The sequence below is a fragment of the Oncorhynchus tshawytscha genome, linkage group LG01, assembly GCF_018296145.1.
Source record: "Oncorhynchus tshawytscha isolate Ot180627B linkage group LG01, Otsh_v2.0, whole genome shotgun sequence".
Lineage (NCBI taxonomy): Eukaryota > Metazoa > Chordata > Actinopteri > Salmoniformes > Salmonidae > Oncorhynchus > Oncorhynchus tshawytscha.
The window spans coordinates 51,202,861-51,225,656 of NC_056429.1; the positions used below are offsets into that span (position 1 = coordinate 51,202,861).

At 43.3% G+C, this 22,796-nt stretch overlaps 1 protein-coding gene across 1 annotated transcript; it reads right to left on the bottom strand.

Annotated features, from left to right (window-relative positions):
• Positions 1 to 8,418: 8,418 nt before the first annotated feature.
• fignl1 (fidgetin-like 1) lies at positions 8,419 to 22,030 on the bottom strand. Its single transcript, XM_024424522.2, has 2 exons — positions 21,863 to 22,030; positions 8,419 to 10,685 (listed from the first exon to the last, which is right to left on the bottom strand). The coding sequence occupies exon 2, from the start codon at positions 10,666 to 10,668 to the stop codon at positions 8,725 to 8,727; it is 1,944 nt and encodes a 647-aa protein (XP_024280290.1). The 5' UTR covers positions 10,669 to 10,685; positions 21,863 to 22,030; the 3' UTR covers positions 8,419 to 8,724.
• Positions 22,031 to 22,796: the final 766 nt, after the last annotated feature.

Below are 22,796 nucleotides of genomic sequence, written 5' to 3' on the forward strand. Positions count from 1 at the left end.
GGGCCAGGGCTCAGAGGACCAGGCCTAGCTGCCTGGAGAGAGAGGCGAGAGACGGCAGAGGAGTTCATCAGGGCTGTGCAGCGACAGGGGCATCCGTCCATATGGCTGCAATGTGATCTGGCCAACAAATGCTCCCCCTGCCAGAATCCCAAATCTCACCTCCACTTTCGGACAGTTTGCTAAAATAGGACTACTCAACCACTTAAGAATCAGAGTGAACCATTCCATTAGGGAGGATCCTATTTGACAGATTATGTTCAGAGTAAAAGATTGGGCCTGTAACTGAAAGGTTACTAGTTGGAATCTGCGAGCCGACTACATGAAATCTGTCAATCTACCCTTGAGCAAGGCACTTAACCCTAATTGCTCCAGGGTCACCACCAATAATGGCTGATCCCTGGCCGTTACCCCACTCTCTGAGGGTGTCTCGCGGGGGAGTTGGATATGCAAAATATCACATGTCCATTTCACACCACACACTTGTACATGTGTGAAACAGGACAAATATAAGCACCTCCTATTTGACCTTTGAGATCAAGGGAAAAAAGTATCAAAGTTTGACATGCCCACAAGTCATATCTGTTAATCTTATGAATGGATGGAAAGGGGTCCGTCCATGGACTGCAAATGTTAGACTGGTGTTCACAGGTTTAGATTACCTTCATGGACGGTGGGCGGCTGTGATAGCTCAAACTGGGGTGAGTTTAAGGACAAAAATACTGTGAAAGACGGATGTATGAGATTATTTGGCAGTCAGGAACACAAATAAAACTTAGAAAACATTTATTTAAAAAAATCAGGTATACCTCAACAGGCTGACCAACAGGCAGTCCAGTTCGCGGTCAAATTTTTCAATTTACTGCTGTTGAGGTTTGTAAACGTAGAACGCACAAGGTGCAATTTCGAAATTTGGTAGTGCATGGGCAGTTTTCGTCTAGTTATGTCATTCACTGACAGACGTTAGAGAGCTATTTATAACCTGTCAGAAATGTCCAGTTGACTACTAGCTAGATAAGTAAATTAGGCTAACCAGCTACCTAAATATTGTATCATGGCCAGATTACATGCCATGGGGCTTTTATCCCAAATGTGCCCCGTCACTCAGGTATCACATGAACACTCATAAGACATGGCAAAATTGCAGGAATTTAGCTTCAACTGCTAAATAAATATCTCAGACCCATGGCAAAATGTGTAAAATTGCAGGAAATTAGCTTTGAAATGGAAAAATGCTCTCCGCCAACAAGAAGGGTGTGAGGTGGGCCCATTACTACACCGTTAAATGACAATATACATCCGGACCTTTTCCACCTAGGACATTAGTGTGACTGGACTTTCTCAAATAGCAGTCGAGTACCCCTGACCTATGTCATCTTCAATAAACTTAACAGGGGTCCTTTTCCTTTGTAATGTAGCCTAGTACTGTTTAACTTAAATTCAAAGCCAAAACTCAACCCCCAACATTCCTAGAATTAGAAGTTGTTAAAGCTACAGCGGCAAGAAAAAGTATGTGAACCCTTTGGAATTACCTGGATTTCTGCATAAATTGGTCATCAAATTTGATCTGATCTTCATCTAAGTCACCACAATAGACAAACATAGTGTGCTTCAATTAATAACACACAAATTGTACTTTTCTTGTCTACATTGAATACATTATTCAAACATTCACACTGTAGGTTAGAAAAAGTATGTGAACCCCTAGGGTAATGACTTCTCCAAAAGCTAATTGGAGTCAGGAGTCAGCTATCCTGGAGTCCAATCAAAGAGAAGAGATTGGCGACGTTGTTTAGAGCTGCCTTGCCCTATAAAAAAAACTCACAAAATGTGAGTTAGCTATTCACAAGAAGCATTGCCTGATGTGAACCATGCCTCAAATAAAATAGATCTCAGAAGACCTAAGATTAAGAATTGTTGACTGGCATAAAGCTGGAAAGGGTTACAAAAGTATCTCTAAAAGCCTTGATGTCCGTTCATCAGTCCACGGTAAGACAAATTGTCGGTAAATGGAGAAAGTTCAGCACTGTTGCTACTCTCCCTAGGAGTGTCCGTCCTGCAAAGATGACTGCAAGAGCACAGCGCAGAATTCTCAATGACATTACGAAGAATCCTAGAGTGTCAGCTAAAGACTTACAGATATCTCTGGAACATGCTAACATCTCTGTTGACGAGTCTACAATACGTAAAACACTAAACAAGCACGGTGTTCATGGGAGGACACCACGGAAGAAGCCACTGCTGTCCCAAAAAAACATTGCTGCACGTCTGATGTTTGCAAAAGTGCACCTGGATGTTCCACAGTGCTACTGCCTAAATATTCTGAGGACAGATGAAACTACAGTTGAGTTGTTTGAAAGGAACACACAACACTATGTGTGGAGAACAAAAAAGGCACAGCACACCAACATCAAAACCTCATCCCAACTGTAAAGTATGGTGGATGGAGCATCATAGTTTGGGGCTGCCTCAGGTCTTGGACAGCTTGCAATCATCAATGGAGAAAATTAATTCTGAAGTTTATCAAGACATTTTGCAATAATCTGTCTGCCCATGAAACTCATCAGAAGTTGGCTGATGCAACAGAACAACAACCCAAAACACAGAAGTAAAGCAACAACAGAATGGCTTCAACAGAAGAAAATATGCCTTCTGGAGTAGCCCAGTCAGAATCCTGACCTCAACTCGATTGAGATTACCTCAAAAGAGCAGTTCACACCAGACATCCCAAGAATATTGCTGAACTGAAAGTTTTGTAAAGAGGAATGGTCCAAAATTCTTCCTGACCGTTGTGCAGGTCTGATCCGCAACTACAGAAAATGTTTGGTTGAGGTTATTGCTACCAAAGGAGGGTCAACCAGTTATTAAATCCAAGGGTTCACATACTTTTCCCACCCTGCACTGTGAAGGTTTAAACAGTGTGTTCAATAAAGACATAAAAACATATAGTTGTATGTGTTTTATTAGTTTAAGAAGACTGTATGTCTATTGTTGTGACCTAGATGAAGATCAGATCAAATTGTATTTATGCAGAAATCCAGGTATTTCCAAAGGGTTCACATACTTTTTCTTGCCATTGTACATGATGGTAGAATATGACATTATTCTGGGTATCAAGTGTCTGGATCTGCCATCCCAGCACCAGAGGAATTCTGTGTATCTGTCCCGGTCCAGCAGTGGGGAGCCTTGCTGTTCTGACAGGCTTCCACCAACCCTCTGGCATGTGCGCACTACTTGCATTGCTGGCTGATTTTACAAAGTTTCAATACTGCAGCCAACCCCAGAACTCTGAAATATTAATCAGCGACTTGACAAAAATAATGAAAAATACATGAAACCTTTTCATGGTCTTCCAGTTTTTCAAAGATTGTTTTATGAAAATCATGTGCACAATCTATAATCGTCTTCTTCTCAACCAGTGACAGTCTATTTACAGAAAGGCATTCAACTTAAAAGGAGATAAACTACATTCAAAATCTCTGTTGACTCCTTGTACATCTGGAGAACTAAGACTTGGCAGAGAGGGCAAGTTTCAGCTTTAAGGGGAGGACAGACAGTCTTGCATTTGGCGAAACACAACTGAATAGCTTAGTGAGAGGAGCAGGATACCAAAAGTACTTGTTTTGGGATCATTCAAATATGGATTCTTAAGGAAACAATTCAATTACAGTTTTCACATACCAGCTTAATAGCATATGGTCACTGTGACAGGCAGAGGCAATACAAGGCAGATCAGTGGGCGAGCCTCATCATGAGATCAGGATACTCCAGTCCATTAATTAAGTCAATGTTTCAGGAACATTTTGGATTCTCTGTTTGAGAATTCGTTTTTATTTAAGTCAAATTTTTATTTACAATGACGGCCTCCTGCGGGGATGAGGGCTGGGATTTAAATATATATATATAAATATAAAAATATAAATATAAATATATATATATATATATATAGGACAACACGTCATGACAAGAGACACCACATAAAGAGAGACCTAAGACGACAACACAGCATGGCAGCAACACATGAGAACACAGCATAGAAGCAACACAACAACAACATGGTAGCAACACAACATGGCAGCAGCACAACACATGGTACAAACAATTGGGTATAGACAACAGCACAAAGGGCAAGGTAGAGACAACAATACATCAGGTGACGCAGCCACAACTGTCAGTAAGTGTCCATGATTGAATGAAGAGATGGAGATAAAACTGTCCAGTTGGAGTGTTTTTTTTGCAGTTTGTTCCAGTTGCTAGCTGTAGTGAACTGACAAGAGGAGCGACCCAGGGATGTGTGTTCTTTCAGGACCTTTAACAAAATGTGACTGGCAGAACAGATGTTGTATGTGGAGGAGGAGAGCTGCAGTAGGTATCTCAGATAGGGGGGGAGTGAGGCCTAAGAGGGTTTTATAAATAAGCATCAACCAGTTGGTCTTGCGACGGGTGTACAGAGATGACCGATTTACAGAGGAGTATAGAGTGCAGTGATGTGTCCTATAAGGAGCATTAGTGGCAAATCTGGCCGAATGGTAAAGAACATCTAGCCGCTCAAGAGCACCCTTACCTGTCGATCTATAAATTACGTCTCCGTAATCTAGCATGGGGTAGAATGGTCATCTGAATAAGGGTTAGTTTGGCAGCTGGGTGAAAGAGGAGTGATTATGAAAGAGGAAACCAAGTCTAGATTTAACCTTAGCCTGCAGCTTTGATATGTGCTGAGAGGACAGTGTCTAGCCATACTCCCAAGAACTTGTATCAAGCTCTAAACCCTCAGGCGGTAGCAATCACACCGGTGGGGAGAGAGGCATTCTTCTTACCAAACCACATGACCTTTGTTTTGGAGATGTTTAGAACAAGGTTAAGGGCAAAGAAAGCCTGTTGGACACTAAGACAGCTTTGTTGTAGAGCGTTTAACACAAAATTTAGGGAGGGGCCAGCTGAGTATAAGATTATCATCTGTGTATAAATGGATGAGAGAGCTTCCGACTTCCTGAGGTCTGAGGTATGTTGTTGAGAAGAGAGTGGGGCCTTGGAGTACTCCCTTGGTGACAGGTAGTGGCTGAGACAACAGATGTTCTGAATTTATACACTGCACTCTTTGAGAGTGGTAGTTAGGAAACCAGGCCAAAGACCCCTCAGACACCAATACTCCTTAGCCGGCCCACAAGAATGGTATTGTCTACCGTATCAAAAAGCATTAGACTGGCCAATAACAATAGAAGCACAATATTGCTGAGAATAAAAGGCAATAGTGACATAATTTAGGACCTTTAACGATGCAGTGACACATCCTTAACCTGAGCTGAAACCAAATTGCATACCAGAGAGAATACTAAACATGAAGAAAGCCAGTCAGTTGATTATTGACATGTTTTTCCCAAACTTTTGATAAACAGGGCAAAATAGAAATTGGCCTATAACAGTTAGGATCAGCTTGATCTCCCCCTTAAATAAAGGATGCACCGTGGCTGCCTTCCAGGCAATAGGAACCTCCCCAGAGAGGAAAGACAGGTTTAAAAAAGGTCAGAGATAGGCTTGGTGATGATAGGGGCAGCAACCTTAAAGAAGAAAGGGTCTAACCATCTGATCCAGATGTTTTTTGGGGGTCAAGTTTAAGGAGCTCCTTTAGCACCTTGGACTCAGTGACCGCCTGCAGGGAGAAACTTTGTAATGGGACAGGGGGAAAAGAGGGAGGAGCATCGGGACTTGTCGCATTAGAAGGGGTGGGAGATGAGATGTTAGACGGGCAAGGAGGCATGGCTGAGTCAAATAGGAATCCTGAATTAATGAAGTGGTGATTAAAAGAGCTCAGCCATGTGCTCCTTGTCAGTAACAGCCACATCATCAACATTTAAGGGACATGGGCAGCTGTGAGGAGGGTTTATTCTCCAGGTCTGTAACAATTTTCCAGAACTTCTTGGGATTGGATCCACAGAGAGAACTGCACCTTAAAGTAACTAACTTTGGCCTTCTGGATAGCCTGAATGCACTTATTTGCCTGAAGGAGAGCTAGTTTGTCTGAGTATGCGTGTGCCTTTTGCAGACCTGCCAACCCTGTCCAACTTTTAAGAGTACCAGACGCACGCGGAAAATTGGAGATACAACTCACCTGCATGGCACGCGCTGAATTGGGGTTCTTTCCCCTGCAAGCTCGTGCGCATGCTGTTTGATGGTCTGATCGCAATTATAGAATTGTACCAAATCAAGTATTCTTGACAGCATTCTATTTACACAAAGTCACTAACAAGACATAATTAGAAAGAAGACACAAAGGGCCTTTATTCTTAGAGATGTTTAATTTTACAAAACAAATAATAAGTTATTTGTTTAGGTACAAAATGTACAAACGTCGCATCCATGATAAAACATTTTTTAAAACTCTGATATGATAAGAACAAATGTTTGAAGAGCATCAGTATGAAATAAACATGTTATCCATAATAAAACCGAAAAGGCTATGATAGGAAACAGTGGGTGAGAACAAATCTTCTGGAGACCTTCAACTGTTCAGGAAATCATTTCCTAGACAGATTTGCCTGGTAGCTAGTAGATTTAGCCTTACGCAGCAGGGCATCAGGGTAGACTTCTCTGTGGCAAACAGTTCCTTTGGCAATCGTTGAAACCGTCGGTAACGAGGGCACTCGGCATGTCTGTACTGAGGGAGGCTCTGTACTGGGTTTTGTTCTTGGAAATGAGACTGAATATTCGATCGCAGTCTGCATTGCTGTGGAATATGACCAATATCCCCAGCATCACAGCCGAAAGGTGGGAGTAGACAAGGCTGCCTCTCCCTTTTCATTGTGCCGATTTCTCTCTAGGCCTGATCCGTGCGCATGTTGACCAGACTCTGCTCAAAGGTTGTTGCCTGATAAGAGTCTAAACTCCTCTTCCACCAGATCAAGAGAGGCTCCCTCAGGAATAATGAAGGGAAAGCATGCCATGAAAAAGTTGAGGGATGAGGACTTGTCAGTCTGCCTTTTGGCAATGTCAGCGACCACTGCATGCTGAAGGAGCACATATCCAAATGTAAATTTCAGCAACATGTAGTCTACTGCAAAATACATTTATTTTCTGACATCTGCATAGAAGGTCTTCAGATCCAGCTTGCCTTGGCCCCCAAGTTTAGTCTCTAAAGCAGAGGAACGCTTGTGACCTTACAAACAGGGCCAATCACCAGGGCCAGCTCACAGGTTTTTAGACACGTTCCTAATCAACACTAAAAGCTAAATCATTTAGAAAACATAAAAACAAAAGTTCGCATCGACACAGAGCGCAGACTGGTTACCGCAAAGGGAATCTGAACGCTGTTCGCTATTGTATTTCTTTGCAGCGCATACATCAATTCAGATTTTCGAAATTGACAAAATCTAAAATCTAGTGCAAAGGCATTTTAGAAGCATAGCCTCTATAGCTAATACCGGACACTCATTCATTAATCGCGCAGTCTTCTAAACTCCCGACTCCATTTAATGCCAAGATATTTATATATATATTTTTTACATTTATTATACTTTTGTAATGCTTTTTGTGACGTGGATCATAATTACAGTTAGTCTACCAGGTTGTGTGATCCTCGTAATGTTACGTGGAAAATACAACTAATGGGACGCAGAATTAAATGTATATCACACTCGCACAAATTAAGTTATTTTTCGTATTTGCATTTCAATTTCCTTCACTGGCAAATGCGAGTGAAGTGCTGGTACTTTAGAGCCCACTGAATGTTCATCTTATGTTCGCTTGAAACAATTAGTGTTTACCTTTCCACAACACACGGAGTCAAAAAGGGATTTCTCCATGTATTTTACTTACAGCTGACGTCGGCAAACTCAGCATCATAACAAACAGGAGGGGCAGACACGGGGTAGCTACATCGAATAATGATGTTTTAATCTCCATGTCCGTTGACATACACGTATGTGTGTTGCAGCTCGAGAATCAGGATGTTAGATTTACTCAGTGGATGTATTTTTTTAAATTAAAATGTAAATAAAATGACAAAAATAAATAAATCAGGACCTATTCATTTCTGCGTACTTTTAAATCGGATCTCGTATCTGCATACATGGACAGAGAATTGCGTAGTTGGTACGCAAAATGCGTGCGTGTTGGCAGGTCTGCTTTCGCCAAATGGAATTTTTGAGGTAGAGTAATTTTGCCAGATCACGGTCGAATGTAAACTGTAAGGGATGAAGATATGCAAGTGACAGGGAGACACTAGACCTCATTTAACAAACATTGATGATGACAAGAAACTGAAAGCTGATGTAGGCCTGATTTCACCTGCTTTGGATAAACAGGTAGCTAGCTAGCTAACTAATGGAGTGAATAAGGAATATTTCCCGTAATCCGTCTTCAGAAAAACACTGTCACATTTCCTCTCTGTGTTACAAAGGAAAACCTGTTTGCTGTGCAACGCAATAGAAAACATTTAGCAAATTTATTAGGAACATATTACTTACACCAACATCTTATTTAGTGAATCAACAGTGTAGAAAAACAAATAGCCTATCTTTGGAAATAAACATTGTGCCATGGATTAGTAAATGAAAAATCAAGTTAACATTGAGACAGATTATTAAAATAGTCTCATTTTATGGTGGAGTCTGTTGCAGGAAATCTAAAATGCAATTTTATTTACTCAACATAAACTAAATATATCCCCAACAGCAGTAAATGGCAAATATAGGCTAATATGTGTAATGTGAGTCCATACTGCTTCCCTGATCAACGACCACAACCAAAGGTATTGTTCCACTCCTCATAGAGCTCCAGGTCTTTGGCTGAGACGCTGGGCCTCACGATCCTCAGGGCCTCCTGGAAGTCACAGTGGAGGATGGGCCGCACCTGGTCGGGGGTGATGGTGGCAATGTCACTGAGCTGGATGCTCCGGATGGGGCCCAGCGCTGCCTCCCGGCACAGTCCTGTCATATCGGCCCCGGAAAAGCCCTCCGTCCCTGTGACCACGTTCTCCAGCTCTTCCTCTTCCAGCTGGCTTTTCTCGCAGGCCATGAGGTTAGAGACTATCTGCCGTCTTGCGGCTGCCTCGGGAAGGGGGATGTAGAGGCGTTTGGAAAGGCGGCGCCGAGCCGCCTCGTCTATCTCCTGAGGGCGGTTGGTGGCCCCCACCACCAAGATGCGGTCGTCGGCTGAGGTGGCCGCCCCGTCCAACTGAACCAGGAACTCAGTCTTTATCCGCCGGGATGACTCGTGCTCCCCGTCCGTACGCTGGGACAGCAGAGAGTCTATCTCGTCGATGAAGATAACTGCTGGCTGGTGGCAGCGGGCAATGGCGAAGAGTGCTCTCACCATTTTCTCTCCCTCCCCCACCCACTTTGAGGTGAGAGATGAGGCGCTGATGCTGAAGAAGGTGGCGCCTGACTGGCAAGCAATGCACTTCCCAATCAGAGTTTTTCCTGTCCCCGGGGGCCCAAATAGGAGGATGCCTTTGGGTGGACCACGGAGGCCAGTGAAGATGTCAGGCCGGAGCATAGGCCACACAACAATCTCCTTGATTGTGGCTTTGGCAAACTCCAGGCCAGCAATGTCATCCCAGGCTACGGGCGGCCCGTGGTCCATAATTTCACTCATGATCAACTCAATGATCTTTGGCTCAAAGTTTTTCAGACGCTCGTCTACTGGCTGAGTCTCCTGGGCATTGTTGCTCCCGACCCCAGCCTCCTTGTCCTCTTGCCTTGGCATTGGGGATACAAATTTGGAGAATGTCCCCCGTGGCCTGTTGGCCCCCAGTGACTTCTTCGTGACATTTCCCATGGCAACCACCATCCCAGGGGGCTGCTGAGCTCTCTGGGGCTGGTTGGAGTGCTTTTTCTGCTGATCAACAATAAACTGCTCCCTTGCAGTTTTGAAGTTAGTGCCACCACCATGTGGATCTTGCCCTCTAGATGCCCCCCCTCTGCCACTCTCTCCACAGGAGTTATAGAATGTCTTCCTCTTGGAGGGGTTAGAGTTGAAGAAGACAGATTGGTTTGCTTCAGGGCCTGGGTTTGGATGTGGTGGAGCTGAGGCGTGCTGGCCAAACAGAGACTGAGCACTTCCTGAGGGGCCAGCAGAGGAATTGTGGTGGCTGGGGAATCCCTCAGGGCCTCTTGGTCTCTCTGCAGTAATACTCTGTAAATTGCTGAAAGTGCTGTTGCCTGCAGCCTTGGGCCATGATGTGGGTCCCAGGGGTTTGAATGGAGCCTCTGCAGCTCTGAGTCCAGTGGAGGAAACAACAGGCAGGGAGCTGCCTCTGCTCTCTTGTCCAACAGTGACATTAACATCTGCAGGTGCCACCAGGGACTTTCCACCCCCTGTCCCAGCCTGAATCATCTTCTGCACGCACGGCAGCTCCAGCACATTCACAGTTGTCAGGGACGACTCCCATTTGTCGCTGTGGTTCCTCTGACTGCGGGCCAGGTGCAGTGCACTCTCTGCATAGTTGTTAAGCCCCGTGCGAGGGTCGTCCGAGTCCAGCACTGCGGCATAGCGTTCAGAGTAAGTCCTGAGCAGGCTGGCCGTGCCGGCCTGAGAGAGCTGGGAGCTCGCCCATGCATATTGAATGGCAAGGATGTGCGCCCGATAGGCGTCTGCCGTCTGCTCAGGTGCGCAGGTGCCAGATGAAATGTCAAAGGACCTCCTCTGCCACTCGCCTAGGTGTGCACCACTCATGCCTGGCGTGCTCCAACCTGTTTGAGAAATGAGGGACAGGACTCATTAAAAATGCATGACCCAAGAAGCAGCCAGGCAAACAATAACACACACACACACACACACACACACACACACACACACACACAGAGAGAGAAGACAGTCATTTTATAAATTCCATGAGCCTCAGTAAGTTGTGTTGACAGCCTGGTCTCATAGACTAGACTTAACATAGTAAATCTGGGACACTCAAATGTGTACGATATGTTACGTTTGGTATGGTTACATTAAGACAGAAGGTTACTTAAGGCAAAAACGAAAGAGGGTGGTTAGTCAGGGTGGGTGTATAATGCTAATGTCTTGCAACCCAAAGGTTGCCCGTTCGAATCTCATTGCAGACAACTTTAGCAACTTATTACTTTTCAGCTACTTTAAAACTACTAGCATGTCAGTTAACCCTCCCCCGAGCCTTAACCCTTTAACCAAATGCCTAACCTTAACCCCTAACCTAGCTAACATTATCCACCTAGCTAACATTAGCATTAGCCAGCAAACCACCTTGCTAATGTTGGCTACAACAAATTGGACTTCGTAACATATTGTACGAATTGCAATTTGTAGTAACATATCATACGAAATCTGATTGACATCCACAAATAAATACATACTCGCCATAAGACGGAATTCCCCTCGACAAAATTGGGGAAAACTATTATTTCCCATTGACCCACACTGTAAAAGAGCCATCTTTGTCATCAAATTTGATTTATACAGAAATCACAAAACATACAAAAAAGCTGCTGCGTTGTTCAATGTACAAATCAAGACCTACAGTTCACAATGCTCCCAGGTAGGGAAATAGAACCTGTGAGAAGAGCCCTGTGACTTCAGGTTATTCAGCGTAGCAGAGTAGGACATTGTGGGAACCTGGTGTTCAACTAGGCTACACATAGCTATGCGTGTGGAAAATATTCCATCACAGGTAAGCTATAGGGGTTAAAGCAACAACAAAAAAACATGGCTGAAACTTAAGTCGATCTCAGATCGATTGTTTTGGGCCAAGTTAACCTCCCCCTTTCATGTAAGAAAGTCATGACCATCATACTTTTAGCGAAAGAGGATCATTTTGTACATATATTAAACTGCGACTTTGACCAATTCCAGTCCCCTTGCTTAGATGGTTCAGGCTCCTCCCCAGGATAATTTTTATGTAGAAGGACTGAGTAGCTTAGTTCTGGTGACTTTAAAAAACAACAACACTTTATTCCAAAATTAATGAAAATAAAATGATGCTGGCACCATCTAAAATATAATTTGCACCTCCTGAAATTGGCACAATAACTTACTGGTAAACAATGTTAAAATTATTTTAACATATTCGACCATGCATAATGGTCTATATTTTCAGATGTGCTATGAGCAATAGGCATTATCACCTGTGACCAACTGCTGAAGCATAGTTTGTCCATCTGCATTTACCCCATTGGACACAACATCCTAATTTGTATTATTAATTATTAAAAAAACATACATTATTATTAAATACTTTTCAGTCAAAAAAATTAAATTGCTTTTTGTTTCAAATCAAATTTTATTGGTCACATACACTAGGTTAGCAGATGTTATTGCGAGGGTAGTGGAATGCTTATGCTTCTAGTTCCGACAGTGCAGCAATATCTAACAATTCCACAACAACTACCTAATACACACAAATCTAAGTAAAGAAATGGAATAAGAATATATACATATAAATATATGGATGAGCAATGACAGAGCGGCATAGGGAAAATGCAATAGATGGTATAAAACACAGTATATACATACGAGTAATGCAAGATATGTAAGCATTATTAAAGTGACAAGTGATCCATTTATTAGCGGCCAATGATTTCAAGTCTGAATGTAGGCAGCAGTCTCTCTGTGTTAGTGATGGCCTTGAGATTGAAAAATAGCTTCTGTCTCTCGGTCCCAGCTTTGATGCACCTGTACTGTCCTTGCTTTCTGGTTGGTAGTGGGGTGAACAGGCAGTGGTTCAGGTGGTTGTTGTCCTTGATGATCTTTTTGGCCTTCCTGTGACATCAGGTGTCCTGGAGGGCATGTAGTTTGCCCCCCGGTGATGCGTTGTGCAGACCGCACCACCCTCTGGAGAGCCATGCGGTTTGGGGCGGTGCAGTTGCCATACCATGCGGTGATGCAGCCCGACAAGATGCTCTCAATTGTGCATCTGTAAAAGTTTGTACGGGTTATAGGTGACAAGCCATATTTCTTCAGCCTCCTGAGGTTGAAGAGCCACTGTTGCGCCCTCTTCACAACACTGTCTGTGTGGGTGGACCATTTCAGTTTGTCCGTGATGTGTACGCCGAGGAACTTAAAACGTTCTATTACAATGTACAGTGCTTTCAGAAAGTATTCACACCCATTGAATATTTCCACATTTTGTTGCGTTACAGCCTGAATTTAAAATTGATTAAATTGAGATTTGTATTTGTCACTGGCCTACACAAAATACCACATAATGTCAAAGTGGAATTATGTTTTTTAAATGTTTTACTAATTAAATGAAAAGCTGAAATGTCTTGAGTCAAAAGTGCCTTCCACACCATTTTAAATAAGCATGCCCCGTTCAAAAAAATGTAGAACCAGGAACAGATATTGCCCTTGGTTCACTCCAGACATGACTGCCCTCGACAAGCACAAAAACATCCTGTGGCGTATTGCATCAGCATTGAATAGCCCCTGTGATATGCAACTTTTTAGGGAAATTAGGAACCAATATACACAGGCAGTTTGAAAAAGCTAGCCTTAGCGTTCCTAACAGAAATTTGCACCCTGTAGCACAAACTCAAAAAAGTTCTGGGACATTGTAAAGTCCATGGAGAATAAGAGCACCTCCTCCCAGCTGCCCACTGCACTGAGGCTAAGAAACATTGTCACCACCGATAAATACACTATAATTGAGAATTTCAATAAGCATTTTTCTACAGCTGGCCATGCTTTCCACCTGGCTACCCCGGTCAATTGTCCTGCACCCCCACAACAACTCACCCAAGCCTCCCCATTTCTCCTTCACCCAAATCCAGATAGCTGATGTTCTGAAAGAGCGGCAAAATCTGGACCCCTAGAAAATCAGCCGGGCTAGACAATCTGGACCCTCTCTTTCTAAAATTATCTGCCAAAATTGTTGCAACCCCTATTACTAGCCTGCTCAACCTCTCTTTCGTATTGTCTGAGATTCCCAAAGATTGGAATGCTGCCGCGATCATCCCCCTCTTCAAAAGGGGAGACACTCTAGACCCAAACTGCTACAGACCTATATCCATCCTATATCCTCTTCGAAAGCCAAGTTAACAAACAGATTACCGACCATTTCGAATCCCACCATACCTTCTCCGCTATGCAATCTGGTTTCAGGGCTGGTCATGGGTGCACCTCAGCCACGTTCAAGGTCCTAAACGATATCATAACCGCCATCGATAAGACATTACTGTGCAGCCGTATTCATCGACCTGGCCAAGGCTTTCGACTGTCAAATCACTGCATTCTTATCGGCAGACTCAATAGCCTTGGTTTCTCAAATGACTGCCTCGCCTGGTTCACCAACTACTTCTCAGACAGAGTTCAGTGTCAAATCGGAGGGCCTGTTGTCCGGACCTCTGGCAGTCTATGGGGGAGCCACAGTGTTCAATTATCGTGCCAACTCTTCTCTGTATACATCAATGATGTCGCTCTTGCTGCTGGTGATTCTCTGATCCACCTCTACGCAGACGACACCATTCTGTATACTTCTGGCCCTTCCTTGGACACTGTTAACTAACCTCCAGATGAGCTTCAATGCCATACAACTCTCCTTCCGTGGCATCCAACTGCTCTTAAATGCAAGTAAAACTAAATGCATGCTCTTCAACCGATCGCTGCCTGCACCTGCCCGCCCATCCAGCATCACTACTCTGGACGGTTCGGACTTAGAATATGTGGACAACTACAAATACCTAGGTGTCTGGCTAGACTGTAAACTCTCCTTCCAGACTCACATTAAGCATCTCCAATCCAAAATGTTATATAGAATCGGCTTCCTATTTCGCAACAAGCATCCTTCACTCATGCTGCCAAATATACCCTCGTAAAACTGACCATCCTACCGATCCTCGACTTCGGCGATGTCATCTACAAAATAGCCTCCAACACTCTACTCAGCGAATTGGATGCAGTCTATCATAGTGCCATCCGTTTTGTCACCAAAGCCCCGTATACCACCCACCACTGTGACCTGTATGCTCTCGTTGGCTGGCCCTCACTTCATACTCGTTGCCAAACCCACTGGCTCCAGGTCATATATAAGTCTTTGCTAGGTAAAGCCCTGCCTTATCTCAGCTCACTGGTCACCATAGCAGCACCCACCATTAGCATGCACTCCAGCATGTAAATCTTCACTGGTCACCCCCAAAGCCAATTCCTCATTTGGCCACCTTTCCTTCCAGTTCTCTGCTGCCAATGACTGGAATGAACAGCATTTAAAAAAATGTTTTTATCAATGAAGCTGGAGACTCATATCTCCCTCACTAGCTTTAAACACCAGCTGTCAGAGCAGCTCACAGATAACTGCACCTGTAAATAGCCCACCTGTAAATAGTCCATCCAACTACCTTATCCCAATACTGTATTTTATTTATCTAGCTCCTTTGCACCCCAGTATCTCTACCTGCACATCTATTTACTCGTGTTTAATTGGTATACTGTAATTACTTCGCCACCATGGTCTATTTATTGCCTTACCTCCCTTATCTTACCTCATTTGCACACAAAGTATATAGACTTTTCTCTACTGTATGTTTTGTTTATTCCATGTCTAACTCTGTGTTGTTGTATGTGTCGAACTTGCTTTATCTTGGCCAGGTCGCAGTTGTAATTGAGAACTTGAAATCAGTTCTTTTGAGTAAACATTTCAACTCAAAGGGGGACCATGGAGAGGTTAAGATTCCTTGCATTGTATTTGCCATCTGCTTGTAGGTGTTGGAGGGGGGTGGTGTTTTGGACAGTCCAGAGATGGAGCTGAGACCTAAGGAGCCATCTACAGGTGGTTATTTTCCTCTTGATTCCTCATCTCTCTGGACTGATTCATCACCTCTCTGGCCCTTCTCACCAACACCCAACCCACCGTCCAGGTGCACCCGATCTCTCTGCCCTGCAACTCCATCAACTTCCACCCAATCTCCCCTACCCAGCTCCAATGGCCGGAAGAAGAAGACAGCTGAGCAGTGGCAGGTCGTCATACATTGTTTTTGTGTTGCATGTTATTTTGGCATTAATACATAAGTTTGCAAAATTAAAAAAAAAAAAAAAAACATTTTACTTAATAAAGCTGCATACAATTTCCGTCTATTTTTTGCTTTCTTGAGTAGGGCAGCTCCAACATGCAGGTGTTTCAGCCTAGCTCAGTGCTTTCTGTGATGGTGGGACAGCCAGCAGAAAATACATAGCGTAGGGATTGGCAATGTTCTCTAGTTGCGCCGTGATTGGCTCAGTGTTCTGTCACTCATGGGGACACTACGTCCGTCCCCACAAAATCTACAGGGAGAGTTCGAAAATTCAAGCCCCTTGGGTGCTGCCACAAATTTACATTAGAAGTGCCCATCCAAGTAGGCTCAAGGTCATTGGCCAAAGATACAATGACGCCAAATCACATATCTACCGTAGCTTTGAATGGACTGTCAACATACTTTCAAAATCTTAGCAAGCTAGACAAGCAGTCATCATCCTCAATCAAGTCGACAATCTACCTGCAAATCTTTTTCAATCCTTGTCATATGGAGAAATTATGGATAAAACTTCAAATCGGTGCTCATCGGCCATAACCATTACACAACAAGTTGGAAATCACTAATTCAACAATGAGTGGTTCGGAAGGAATCAGTGGCTAACTGCAGGCTTTGCAAAGCAATCACTAGCCTGCTATTCAGTGGAGAGGGTGTGTGGTCCAAGTCTGGGTTTAAGGTTCCATTTTCCAACGATAAACATTCACTCGCAACACACCAAGGGCCAGAAAATGTTGAATATATTAGCCATGCTGTCAATCCAGCATGACTTCTGCCGCGTTCAAAACAACTGGAAACTCGTAAATCTCAGATTTCAGTGAGTTCGAGACAACTGGGAACTCGAGGGGTGGAAACAGTCATCCAACTTGACCTGAAGATCACAGACATGATTTGACCTTGTTTTTATGTCCCTCTCCCTCCAGAGTTCCCAGTTGTCTCGAAAGCACCATCAATCCAGAGAATACCAGACTTTGATGACAAATGATTGAATATTGTAAGAGCTTTCATTGTCTGCTTAGATGCCTCCTTTATTAATCCTGCGGTTCTGACTTTGTGTACTGGGAGAATACTGTAAGAACAGCCCATGTTCTGAATTCTGTCGCTGTACATTTCCAAAGTGCTAAACAAATAGTTATATTGACTAAGTCCGTCCTAGCGCGCTCATTAATGTCTTAAAATCGAAATTACAGATTGCCTCACCCGCTTGTCATTCCCTTATGCCATAGTTTGTACATCTCAATTTTCAGTAAAAAACGCATTTGCTTAGGCAAGTGAGCCATATCAGCTATGTTTTTTTTAAGGCAGTAAATGGGGCTGAATGAATTGTTTTGCTGCCAGAAAAGGCTCTGCTTTATGTAGGTCCTAACAGTTTGCGGGCACTGTTTGTCACAGTTACAGTGCAATTATTGTATTTTTGTGTTGTGGCTTTAATGGCATGCATCTAAAAAAAAAATGTTTTAGAGCGTTTGCCCCACCAAGATTTACATGCCAAAATTGCCAATGCAGCTGAGGATCCTTTGGACACTGACATTAAGCAGCGGGTGGATGACAAAGAAAAGGTAGCAGGAGTTACAGAAACAGCAGCGGAGTCCAGCAAAGGCCATCTACGATGTCATAGTACCATGGATGGTGTCTATTACTGCTGGTCAACATCCCCCATTTGTCTCACCGCAAAAACTGTTGCGTGCTTTATTTTTCTTATTCACACAATGTAATACACCCCCAGTGTAATACATTGCACTATTTTTCTCTGGTGATAGTAAATAAATATCTAAAAAAGTATTTGTCTGGTTATTTGTACTTGTGTTTGAATCAAGTCACTCAGTAAAATTGTACAGCTTTGTACATGAGCTATGTAGATGAGGGCTTGGGGGTCTAGCCTTAATGTCTACAGCTGGACAGCCATTCTCACCCATTTAACATAGCAGGAAAGATCTCATTGAAAGGCCACGACACAACCCAAGTTAAGGTAAATGGCTTGAGGGTCTTGTCTCCCAAAAAATATGAAAAACTTTCTTGGCATTCTCTTAACCAGCTTCATGAGGTAGTCACCCGGAACACATTTTAATTAACAGGTGTGCCTTGTTAAGTTAATTTATGGAACTTAATGCATTTGAGCCAATCAGTGCTGTCACAAAGGGGTGGTATACAGAAGATAACCCTATTTGGTAAAAGACCAAGTCTATATTATGGCAAGAACAGCTCAAATAAGCAAAGAGAAACAACAGTCCATCATTACATCAAGACTTGAAGGTCAGTTAATGTGGAAAATTAAGAACTTTGAAAGTTTCTTCAAGTACAGTTGCAAAAACTATCAAGCGTTATGATGAAACTGGTTCTCATGGGGACTGCCACAGGAAAGGAAGACTCCGATTTAACTCTAATGAACTTATCCTCAGCTGCAGAGGTAACTGCACCCCAGATTGCAGCCCAAATAAATGCTTCACAGGGTTCAAGTAACATACACAACTCATCATCAACTGTTCAGAGGAGACTGTGTGAATTAAGTCTTCATGGTGAAATTGCTGCAAAGAAACCACTACTAAAAGGACACTAGTAATAAGAAGAGACTTGCTTGTGCCAGGAAACACAAGCAATGGACATTACACCGGTGGAAATCTGTCGTTTGGTCTGATGAGTCCAAATGTGAGATTTTTGGTTCCAACCACAGTGTCTTTGTGAGACGCAGAGCATTGGAACATATGATCTCCGCATGTGTGGTTCCCACAGTGAAGCATGGAGGAGGAGGTGTGATGGTGCTTTGCTGGTGATACCATCTGTGATTTGTTTAGAATTAAAAGGCACACTTAACCAGCATGGATACCATAGCATTCTGCAGCAATACACCATCCCGGCGATACAGCATCCGATCTGGTTTGCACTTAGTGGGACTATCATTTGTTTTTCAACAGGACAATGACCCAACAGACCTCCAGGCTGTGTAAGGGCTATATGACCAAGAAGGAGAGTGATGGCGTGCTGCATCAGATGACCTGGCCTCCACAATCCCCCGACCTCAACCCAATTGAGATGGTTTGGGATGAGTTGGACCGCAGAGTGAAGGAAAAGCAGCCAACAAGTGCTCAAGTGGGAACTCCTTCAAGACTGTTAGAAAAGCATTCTCAGGTGAAGCTGGTTGAGAGAATGCCAAGAGTGTACAAAGCTGTCATCAAACCAAAGAGTGGCTACTTTGAAGAATATAAAATATATTTTGGTTACTTCATGATTCCATGTGTTATTTCATAGTTTTGATGTCTTCACTATTATTCTACAATGTAGAAAATAGTAAAAAAATAAAGAAACACCCTTGAATAAGTAAGTGTGTCCAAACTTTTGACTGGTACTGTACGTGTGGACATGTTTTCCAAACCACACTCCAACATTTACTGTAGGGTGCCATGTGTGAAAGCAGCATCCTGGAAAGACACTTGACCAGCTGGTGTGAGGATGTAGTCCTTTGTGTTGTTGCACATGTCTATTGCGTCTTCTGGCTCTTGAGCGGCAGTAGTTGTAGATCTTCTTGGCGTCATCAAGGCCAGAAGAACCTTTGAATAAAAGAGTTACCATTAGTATTGAAAAGGACCATGAAAGTTATTAAATGTGTACTATCATAACTGTGTAGCCTATTCTTTGAACATAGGACCCATCCTCTTATTGGGATGCCAGATCACTTTTATGTGAGGCATAGCATTACAATGTTTATATTGGTATAATTTTCACATAATATGTATATAGTCACATGTATTTAGAGCATCTTACCTGGATATGGTCAGTACCTTGCATCGCAGACTGCCATCAGGTCCATTGATAAAAATCCCTTTTAGTTGTCGTAATTGCTGCCCGAACTTGCCGGATCTCGGATTTGACCATGTTTTCTGTCAACAGCTCATGCACAAAACGGATAATTCCAGCAACCCCCCGAATCTCTGGCGATTTCTGCCCATTGTGCCATAGAGGGATAAGCAACTAAATCTACCTTCTGGACATGCCACAGATAGCGTGGCACACTTCCATGACGATGGCGCAAACTGTTGAGATTACTAACTTATACATTTTAACTCTCGGCAATACTTTTCTGTGTTCTGCCACTTGCTAGGGTCACAGACAGCCTTTCTGCAGCACAAGCTGTGAGTTCTCTCGTGTGAGATGTATGGGGCAAGCTGCTGAAGCAAGTCGTCAAATCTGGAAACCGACATCCGAAAGTCTTGAAAATGTCTTTCAGCGTCACTGCTTCGCAGAGGTTGGACAAGAGAAATGTACTCATGTACCCCTCCAAGTGTTCAGTGGATTTACTTGCCATTTTCTCCCCCCTTCTCGTCTTGAGTAGTAATAGCAGTACAAGCTCTAGCAAATGCAATTCAAATTAGAGAAATGTTTGCTTCTATGGCTAAAAGGTAGTGTCATTAAGCATAGAACACCAGACTAGCCTGGCATGCAACTAGCATTTGTAAACAGGCATAGAATACCAGATCCGGAAGTTCAAACCCCTTTGCTAGCTGGGGTCAAAGGGTGCCTCAGCCCCTCTTGAATGGTAAACTACTTTGGCTCCCCAAGCCCCCAGTGGATATACACTACACAAAACAGACTTCCTCTCTGGGTGGAATGCAACAGAGTCCGCTGCCACCGTAAACCATTCTTGAACGCCACAATTGAACGAGTATAGAAATAAACGTGTTCTCATGCTGTTTGCATTAAGAATAGTTGCGCATTGACTGCTTGAACACGTTTCTTTCCTTTGGCTCTAGCATTAAATGCGTCTCAAGAGGAATATTTATCTCGCATAGCACACACAAGCCGACTAGGTAAATATGTAAACTATTTTACTATGGGGTTGTCTGATTTTGTTTTAGTAACATTTACATTCCAGTAGCACTGGAAGGTTACATCCTGAGTGACAAAGTATAGGCTTTGAATTACTTTGCCAGCAGCTACAGTAGCCTACACACCGCTGTCGGAGTTGAGCGCATTATTAGACTATTTAATTCCCTTCATCGGAACATCGGAGTGTCATCAACAATCACGCGGTGAAAATAAAATATTTGATGATATATTTCATGGAACATACATGCTTCTGTCTGTATTGGGCAATGCAATTTCCAAAACAGCACAGAACAAGAAAATTGTGTTTGAAAAAGTGAACGTTAAAGGCGTGCGGGGCGCAGACGTTGTGTCTATTATCTGACTGTAAATATACCAAACATAACATATCATACTAATCTGAGTGTCCTGGATCTACCCCCGAGTCCAGTTGGTGTTGAAGAGATCGTCACATAACTTCACTTATTCAATGTGTCATGTCAAGTAGCTAACTTCACATTTGAGCCATATGGCACATTTCCGAAATTCAGTTGGGATTATGAATATAACGTCCGAAAGTGGAAGATAATGTTTTTGGAAAATATTTACCCACTAGCCTCGGCGTCACGGGTCCCCTAAATTACTGTTGTCATTTGTGTCCAAGGTTGTCTTTAATTTTTTTTACTCGCTCCAAGCATATTTTCGTAACACCTGGCTGGATATCGAGGTGCAGCGCGACTGAAACAAGATGAACTGTAAATTTAGCGGGTACATTTTGCAGGCGACCAGGCTAGGCAAATGGACAGCTTTATCAAAAATAACTGCTTATTCTGTTCACATAGTGGCTAGCAGTATTTCAATCTTCTCGATGGAGCAGTGTGGCTAAAGATAACATTTGGAATATAGTGGCATTTCCCATCCCTGCATTGACGTACGCGTCGGATCCACGGTGTCTTAATGTAATGTAATGTAACCATGATTGCGTTCCGACCCAGTGCACGTCGTAAACAAGCGCGGTAGGGTCGGTATCTTCTAGCTAGCTAGCTAGTTGGCTTAGCTAGCTAATTTACCAATTTAACGGGCGTGTTAGACAGATCTCGACTTACCACAGATACGTAACAAACAGTTGTAGCTGGAAAAATAGTGAATAACTTTTTTGCACCATGGAAAAGTGGTTATATCCCATTCACAGGCCCAGCTGGTACAAAAAAAAGCTTTCCGTCCATAGGAAGAGGAGAAGCGAGAGGTTTTACTCCGCCCACGAAGTGACGAAATGTTGTATGGAGGTAAATGAGTGTCGAATTTGGTCAACAATAAAATATATTGCTACGTGAGGTTTATTTGTTCGAATATAAGTTTCGTAATGGTTAGGTTGTTACGAATGCACTGATATAAGTGGACGCACGAGGCATTTTGGCAACTTTGGAGAAAAAAAACGACTTTATAGCCTGTTGTCATAGCAACAGATAGAGGACTCGTCAAAGATATTTCAATGTGGAGTGCCAGAGGGCGTAAATTCAGATAATTATCAGGTTGTCCGTTTGTAAATTCAGAGCGTTTTTGCTCTGAGCGTTCAGAGTGCACACTGGACGCTCTGGCTGAGGAGAAGAGTTGATCGAGTGTTCTGACATCACAACTGCAGTCAAGCACCCAAGCTAACTGGCTAAAGTTAGCTACATCCAGACATAAATGAGAGAACACCTCACTCTGACCATTTTACTTGCCCTAGCAGAGCTGGTTAGGCTGTTTTCATGTCATCCAGAGTGTTGGTGACTGTAACTGTGCTGCCTGCAACCATTTAATTATGCCTCTTTGCCGATGTTTACTGACACCAGCCATGTTCAACTCATCAGTTATTCTGCGCTCTGGCACACTCAGATTAGAGTGCTCAGAAATCGGAGTAGATAGCCAGAGGGAATTTACGAATGCACCCTTAAGCAATAAGGCCAGAGGAGGTGTGGTACATGGCCAATATACAATGGCTAAGGGCTGTTCTTATTCACAACGCAATGCGGGGTGCCTGGACACAGCCCCTAGCCG